We start from the raw sequence: 8,478 nt of genomic DNA, 5'->3' as shown, positions 1-8,478 counted from the left end.
CCTGCACTCCAAGGTCTCTTTGTTCAGCAACACTCCCTAGGACCTTACCATTAAGTGTATAAGTCCTGCTAAGATTTGCTTTTCCAAAATGCAGCACCTCACATTTATTTTCTGATGGGAAAAAGTTTATTCCAGAAAGAATTAGTGCTGAGTCTTTCTATCCATGAACAATCCATAAACCTATTAAAGTTTAAGTTTACATTGTCACACTACTTTATCTCGTCCCTTCTATAAATCTACCTGGGAATGCACTATTGAACTTCTTGCATATACAGGAATCTGTCTGTGTACATTTATGAATGGGAAGTGTCAGCTTAGTTCAAATGGTGGACTATCGCCACGGAGATGTAAGGTGTTGTTGATTTGTGCCTTAATCCAGCATGAAATTCAGGCTGTGACTCCAGTACTGGCGTGGGTGAGGGGGGAGCTGTACTTTTGGACATTTGGAGCTTCAAATGAGAATTAATGTGAGACCAATACAGAATGTGAACTCTGAATTTATTTAAAAAGACTGGAATTAATAAGCTTATTTAACAATGACCATGCAACCACTGTTGATGGTTGTGAAAACCCATCTGATTCACTAATGCCTTTTTGGGAAAGAACTCTGTCACATTTACCTGGTCTGGCCACTATAATAACCAAATTACAAAAATAATTTGTGGACGGCACGGTGGCACAGTGATTAGCACTGCTGCCTCACAGCACCAGAGACCAGGGTTCAATTCCTGCCTCAGGCGACTAACTGTGGAGTTTGCACATTCTCCCCGTGTGTCTGCGTGGGTTTGCTCCGGTTTGCTCCCACAGTCCAAAAATGTGCAGATTAGGTGAATTGGCCATGTTAAATTGCCCGTAGTGTTAGGTGTAGGGGTAAACATAGGGGAATGGGTCTGGGTGGGTGTGCTTCGGTGAGTCGGTGTGAACTTGTTGGGCCAAAGGGCTTGTTTCCAAACTGTAATTAATCTAATCCACATAAAACTACAGTCTTTCAAAACAAGCTTTGCTCTGGGATCTGACTTGTCCAGTATTACCAGAAGCTGGGATCATAACAATATAGCTCCATGGAAGCCACTATTAAAATGTGGTGATAAATGTCCACAGATTCAGGGTGCAGTCAAGAATAAACTGTCTAGTTTGGAGATCCAGGACACTGAAAAGAATTAAATATTGGTTTTGCAAAGCAAGTTTCCAAGATTAAAGGTCCTCCAGATATTATAATAGATCAACCATCTATTTCAGTAGGAAAGACATCATTAGTGAAGGAAGTCCAAAAGATAAAAGGGTTTCCAGTTCTAAGGGAATGAAACCCTCACACTGTCAGGAATACAATTAAAGTAAACAGTCTTCAACACAGAGGCTATTAAGTTTCCAAGTCTGAAGTGAATGGAAAATAGTAGTACCTCCAGACTATTGAATTTGTGAAGTAGGAACCCTGGGGGAGATGGGGTTGTGGCAAATGTGATTATTGCACAAACGTATAATATTACTAGAAATGAAACTAAGGAGATATTATTACGAAGGAATAAGAGTGTGAAGGAATTAATGTGGAGGAATGCATTAAACATGCACAAAGTGATGATGTCACATGAACCTGAGCAGGGTAACTGCATCTGAAGGAATCAGACCTAACCTGGAGTTGTCCTTTGTATTTTCAGTAACAATTTCTGTCATACCTATATAACTTCTACCTAGTTACCATCAGCAATGAACTACATCTTGTTTAAAACAATAGCCTCTTCTTGTGTGACCATCAGGTGGTTTTCCTCTACTTCACTACAAAAAGCCAACCCATCTATATCCTTACAAAGAAAAATAATGGTGGTAGCAAATCTACAAGGTAGATGTAACTCCATGACAAGCTGTATTGAGGAATCATCGTACAACAGTGACTAAGTGCTTTAATGAGTATAATGGAATGCTATCATGTTAAAGGTAGGTTCCTGCTGTTTTTGCTGAACTGCTAACCAACTGCTAAATTAATTTTCTACTTTTACCCCAGCTAATATTTTTCCTCTTGGATAATTAGGTTCCCCAAGACTTCTGCACCTGCTAGCAGCATTCACTTGTGCTTTTACTTCTGCACTGTACTTGCAATCTGCGCACGAAGGAAGTATGCTGCCAGCAGTCTGATTTCCTACCTCAGAACTTTTCTTGCACTTTGGGATATTTGCACACTGTGTTTGATGTCTCCTTTCTTATTTGGCACTTTGTACTTTGGCACCAACTCCAAAAGTACCATACATCAATAAACTACATAGGCGGCCTGGTTCAGACAAACTTGTGCATACATACTCCTCTGCCAGAATCAATAACAAGAATGTGTTTTGTGTTGTCAAGATAAGAGGTTCAGAGTTGCTTTGCATCTTTTTTAAATGCTTAAAGCATGACATATTTCAAATATTTCCTCAGACTCAACTTCAGAACAATTTTAAAGCTCTATATTCTGTTTATGAGAAGATTTTCTTCTTGAGTTCTCTACCCAAAGGCAGGACTGATCCAAAGTGTTACAACTTTCACCACTATTAGTTAGGGCAAGGAGGCAGTCCCAAATCCACTCCAGCTGGAATGAAGATCAAACCCAATGGTGTTTGCATCAATCTGATCTACATCCACCATCCACCACCAAACCACCAGCATCGCTCCCAAACTCCTCCTAGGGCAATATAGACTTTTCTAAGTGTATCGCAGCCTATAACCGTGAATAGAGATGGTAGAAACTCCAATTTCTTTCCATCACGTAGCTGACCAGGACGCCAATCTGTTTAACCATCTGCCACTGGCATCTGTTAGATGGACTTACAAGCTTAATTTGCTTGGACGTGTTGTGACATTACTTTCCTAGGCCATCAAGTTCCAGGCTGAACTTTAACCCAGAGCTTCTGGTTCTAGGGCAAGGGCAATGTGTCACAATATCTATAATTCGTCAGTTATCAACAATGCCCTGTAATATTGCAGATCTACTAAAGTATGGAAGGTGACAAGGGAGGGGGTGTAATATTACTATTGCCCCAAATGTTTATATGTACTGCTCATGACAAGATTGATTCTTCTTTTAAAAAAGCATCTGCTTAAATAAAATTTCACACTCAATTTGATTTCAAATGGCATTGAAAAAAGCAGCCGGTGCTCTCACACAAAATAAACCAAATTCTTATTTAAAGGCTTCATCTGGGATCCAACATTATTTCTTGGATCCTGATGCAATTTCCATGTACGATGAAAAAGACAGCTGATGGAGAAACCGCTAAGGAGAACAGAAAATCAATGAGGGCAGAAATGGAAAAGTAACCGGAAAGAAAATACCATGGCCATAATTTAAATCAGTTTAAATTTGTGAGAGAAACCTGAGGTTTATTGTGTTATTCCTTTTTCCACTAGTTGCATGCTGAGAGAATAGTTACTGAAATCTGCAATGTAACTTCATTATAGGTTGAAAACTTCGCAACTTCCACTGCTAAATTGACAACTAGTCATACCTTTAACTTTAATTTGTAGTTTTACTATTGGAGCTCCAATAGTAACAAAGGCATCATGAAGCTCCTCTATGATCTGAGGCAGTTGTTCTTCTTCAGCCTGTGATTCTAGACCTTCCAAATTCTGCTCCCTATTGTTAAAAAAAGTGTTTATGAATTATTAAAAACTATCACTCAAGAATCTTAAACTGAAATCTATGTGAAGACATTACTATGGAATGAAAGAATTAATGTGGTTCCACTTAGTGAAAAACATCCCCTGCTATATCAACAAACCAGCTTCACAAAATCTTACACTGCTAGTAGGGTGAATTTAACATTTAAATTCTTGGAAATTTAAAAGCAGCTCAATTGTCCCATTTACTGCCATTGGGAAACCCTTGTGCATGTATTTGTGCTCTCATAAATACTCATTAAAAGATTTTAGCTAAACAAAATGAATGTTATCTGCAAGCAGACTCTGCATGTTTTCTGATTCCACATACAAGGTATGCAGCAGGTGAGGTACTGTACTTGCTGGACTTTGGAATAGCAACTTGTTCTCTTTGGCAAAAATACTCATCTATGCCATGCCATAATTGACATTCTGTAGCAATGGTACAAGTTGCAAGGGGCATAGAGAATAACCGATGGACAGAGGCCGGAGACCTGTGTAACAGGCACAGGTCAAGGAGGCTGGTCAGCAGTGTCAGGCTGATTGGGGAAGGGTGTCAGGGCCAGAACGTTTAGCTACAAGGAATTCATTCAAAAAGCATCAATGCTGCTCCTGGCTTGTGATTAAATGGCTATCCACGCATTGATTAACTATGATGTCCCGACCTTTATCCCTATAAGGCTCTGGCTGGGGCCTGTAAGATTTGACAAATTACTTGCGCATGGAGACATAATGAGTTGAGAACTATATGGTCACACAAGAGAAATCAACCTGCCCCTGAGCAGAAGCAATGCTCACTTCCACAGCAAACACCCAATCTGGGCTTCAAAATTGAAGATTCTGCCCAAGGATTCTGAAAACTATGAAGTTCACTTTTAAAATTGAAATTGCCTTTAATGACAATCTTCATGTTCATAAGATGTAATGAAATAAGTGCTTCAATACTAACCGGGTTAGAGAAGCTTGGGCACTGACATAAGATGATGTTTCAGTGGCTTCTGCTGTATCATAGTCTGAGCTGCTAACTGTGAGAAAGAAATGAAACTAACTTAAGCAAAAGGCATGCTGTTATCATCCAAAATATAACACTATATATGTAAAGTTTTAACAATTTGCATTTGCAGATCCATGCCTATAATAATATTACAAAATATCAAATTCCTCCAAGTTAACATAAATGGCATAATTCATTTTAATTATCACTTTTTTGCATCATATTTGCCAAATCTTACCATCGACCCTTAATTCTGCCTTTGTTGAAGCAACGCCAATGTAGTTTTCTGCCACACATCTATATACTCCCATATCACTCAGATTCACTGATGTTAAAATAAGTTGATGGCATCCATCTTGATCTTCGTTAATCATGTAGTGATCATTCTCCTCAATCAGCTTTCCATCTTTAAACCATCGAACAGCTGGAGGTGGATATCCAGCTACCATACAATCAAAACTGACAGGATAGCCTTCTTGAACATCTTGGTTCTGGAGCTCAGAGATAACATGGGGGGCTTTATGTGACAAAAGATAACGTAAAAAGGAAATAATTAATGTGAGAAAATGTTCTCTGTGGAATGACTCTAAGCATATAATTCAATTTATCAAGAATTAATTTAGTTGTGCGAGAGAGAGAGAAAAAGACTACAATCAAGGAATTTACCAGCACAAAGAAGATATGCTACTCTCTAAAAGAGATATACTCAAAACCATTCATTTTCTCAGCCCTTTTAATTTTTTTCCCCCAGAAGTATTTACTGGTTTCATTTTGAAGACTCATTTTGGACCGCTGTTTTTATGACATACTTTGAAAGAAATTTTTAATCATCCACCAAATCAGAATCAAGACAGTAATGTTCTGGGGTGGTGAAGTGATCTTTTGGTGGTGGTGATGAGAATTAGTTTAGGAAATGAAGGACTGGTGGATGAAGGAGCAGTGACCATTTTGGAGATCATGGCCATCATATAGATTTAGCATCATTATCGAAAACAGGATAGAAAAGTTGTAATTTGGGCGTGGTACATTTTACAAAGCTCTGATGATCAGGTGGAAGTGGATGCAGTTACTTGAGTGAAAATCAGTCGGAGGCATTCAGAAGCGAGGTTCTCTAGGCATAGTATAGACATGCCCCACAAATAAAAGTTTAGACTGTCAAATCCAAAAGCACACTGGTTTTCCATAAATATACAAGGTTAGATAAAGCAGAAAACAAAACCTTATGGCAGACATAGAAAACTTAATTTTGTAGAAAGCCTAGAGGTATATTGAAAGGTATGGGGCTAAGTAGAGAATATGAAAATAATAAGAAGCGGTACATTCTGGGAAAAAGAAGGAAAACCCAAAGGTGTTGTTGGTAATGTACTGACATGGGTAGGGAACTGTTTGGCAGAGATGAAACAAAGAGTGGGAAAAAATGGCCTTTTAATGAGTAGCAGAAAGTGACGAGTGGGGTACTGAAGGGAGGTCCTGTTACTGGGGTCCTGATGAAAGAACCTGCCTGTAACATCAACACTCAAGCTCCTCTGATGCTGCTTGACCTGCTGTGCCTTTTCCTGCTGTGCCTTTTCCAGCTCCGCATTTTATTTCCAGCATCTGCAGTTCTCATTATCTTCAGGTGCTGAAGGGATCAGTGCTTCGATTCCAGCTATTCGCAATATATATTAATAATCTGAATGAGGGAACTAAATACAATATCTCCAAGTTTGCAGACTACAAAAAAACTAGAGTGAGCTGTGAAGAGGATGCAAGGATGTTTCAATATGATTTGGCTAAGTTGAGTGAATTGGCAAATACATGGCAGATGAGTTTAATGTGGATAATTGCGAGGTTATCCACTTCAGTAGCAAAGAACTGGAAGATAGATTATCTGAATGGCAATAATCTGGAAAAGCGGGAGGAGTAATGACACCTGGGTGTCCTTGTACACCAGTCACTGAGAATAAGCACGCAGGTGCAGCAGGTATTAAAAGAAGGCAAATGATTTGTTGGCCTTCAAAGCAAGAGAATTTGAGTACAGCAGCAGGAATGTGTTGATCAATCCACACCTGGAGTATTTTATACAGTTTTGGTCTCCTTCTGAATGGAAGGATGTTCTGGTTATGAGAGAGTGCAGTGAAGGTTTACCAGACTGATTCCTGGGATGATAGGACTGACACATGAAAACAGACTGGATTAAACAGACTGGAAGAATCAGGGGAATGGAGGAAGGAGAAAGTGGTGGAGACATCTCACAGAAACCTATAAAATTCTAAAAGGACTAGACAGGGGAATTGCAGGAGGGATGCTTCCGATGACTGGATAGCCCAGAACTAGGGGTCACAGTCTAAAGATAAAGGGTAAACCATGAGATTGAAACGAGGAAAACTTTTTTCACTCAGAATAATAAGCCTGTGGAATTCTCTGACATAGGAAGCCGTTGAGGCCAAAAACAGTGAATGTTTTCAAGAAGGTAATAGATATAGTTCTTAGGGTTAAAGGGATCAAAGGGATCAGAGAGTCAGTTGGATCCAATGGTGCAAATGCTTCCACACTGTAGAGATTCTCTGAGAGATAGGATAAACTGTCGTCACTTAGAAAAGAATGAATTAATCAAGAATAGCAGAATGGTTTTAAGGGAAAGTTGTGCATTTCTCACTTAGTTGAAATTGAGTATCGCTGAAAAAAAGCACTTTGTCAAAGTTATTTCTCTTGCACCAATCAGGATAATTGAAGTAATATCAATGTAAAGGTAAAATAATGTTTATATTACAAAGGGGGTTCTGATTGTTTGGAAATTGGAATCTGATTGTTAAAGATAATGCCCTGCAGAACACACCAGTTAGATAATGACTTATACTTAATAGGACTCTTTTTTGCTGGCAGAAAGAACGAATACCACATTGTACTTGTTAATAAACTCAATAACATAGGTGACAGTCACTCTCTGGATCAGTCCTCAGGGCAATGCCTTGACCAATTGACTGTTAGTTAACGCCTAACTTTTGCATTTGCCACGGAAACACATCTACAGTTCAGAATCCACTTCTAACCAATTAGCACTGTCTTCTCACACAATATAACTTGTTTACCCTTTACATTAGTATTCATGCAAATTATCCTGCTTGAGTGCAAGTTAAAAAGCATTGACAAAATGTGTCTTGATTCAACCATACTCAAGTTTGTACTATCAAATTAATCTCTACTTGAGTTTTTTGAGCAAGTAACAAGGAGAATTGGTAAGGATAGTGCAGTGGATGTTGTCTATATGGATTTTAGTAAAGCATTTGACAAGGGCCCATTTATCAAAACAAAAATAAAGCCTATGAGCTGTAGGGGAATGTGGTGGACTAGATTTGATGTCTGGTTTGGTGAAAGAGGCAGAAGCCCTCAACTTGGTAAAAGGGTACCTGGATCGGCACTTGAAGTGCTGTAAACTGTAAGGCTATGGATCAACTGCTGGAAGGTAGGATTAGAATGGGTAACTTTTCTTTATAGTTGTTTCTTTTATTGGCTGCTACAGACAGGATGGACTGAACAGCCTCTTTTTGTGCCATAACTTTTCTATGGCTCTATTCTGACAATGAGCTGGTTGCTGTAATTAAATATATAATTATTAAAACTATAAAGGTAGAGAATAAATTATACGAGGTGGATATACTGGGTTTATACTCAATGGAATTTAGAAGGATGATGGAGGGGGAAGCTAATTGAAACATACAGAATACTGAATGGCCTGGACAGAGTAGATGTTGGGAAGATGTTTCCATTGATAAGAGAGACTAGGACTGAGGCCACAGGCTTAGAGCAAAGGGAAGACCTTTTAGAACAGAGATAAGGAGAAACTTCTTCGGCCAGAGGATGGTGAATCTATGGAA

General features: G+C 38.9%; 1 protein-coding gene across 1 annotated transcript in view; it reads right to left on the bottom strand.

Moving 5' to 3' along the window:
- LOC122550328 (obscurin-like) overlaps positions 1–8,478 on the bottom strand; it is a 784,231-nt gene that overhangs the window by 233,605 nt on the left and 542,148 nt on the right. The window contains exons 65-67 of the mRNA XM_043691054.1: positions 4,860–5,138; positions 4,577–4,652; positions 3,477–3,604 (exon numbers count right to left, since the gene is read on the bottom strand). Of these exons, the coding sequence (XP_043546989.1) occupies positions 3,477–3,604; positions 4,577–4,652; positions 4,860–5,138 (483 nt within the window). The remainder of the gene's footprint in view (positions 1–3,476; positions 3,605–4,576; positions 4,653–4,859; positions 5,139–8,478) is intronic.

The sequence above is a fragment of the Chiloscyllium plagiosum genome, chromosome 5, assembly GCF_004010195.1.
Source record: "Chiloscyllium plagiosum isolate BGI_BamShark_2017 chromosome 5, ASM401019v2, whole genome shotgun sequence".
Lineage (NCBI taxonomy): Eukaryota > Metazoa > Chordata > Chondrichthyes > Orectolobiformes > Hemiscylliidae > Chiloscyllium > Chiloscyllium plagiosum.
Note: the sequence above shows the minus strand (reverse complement) of the source record. Positions and strands in the feature narration are given on the sequence as shown.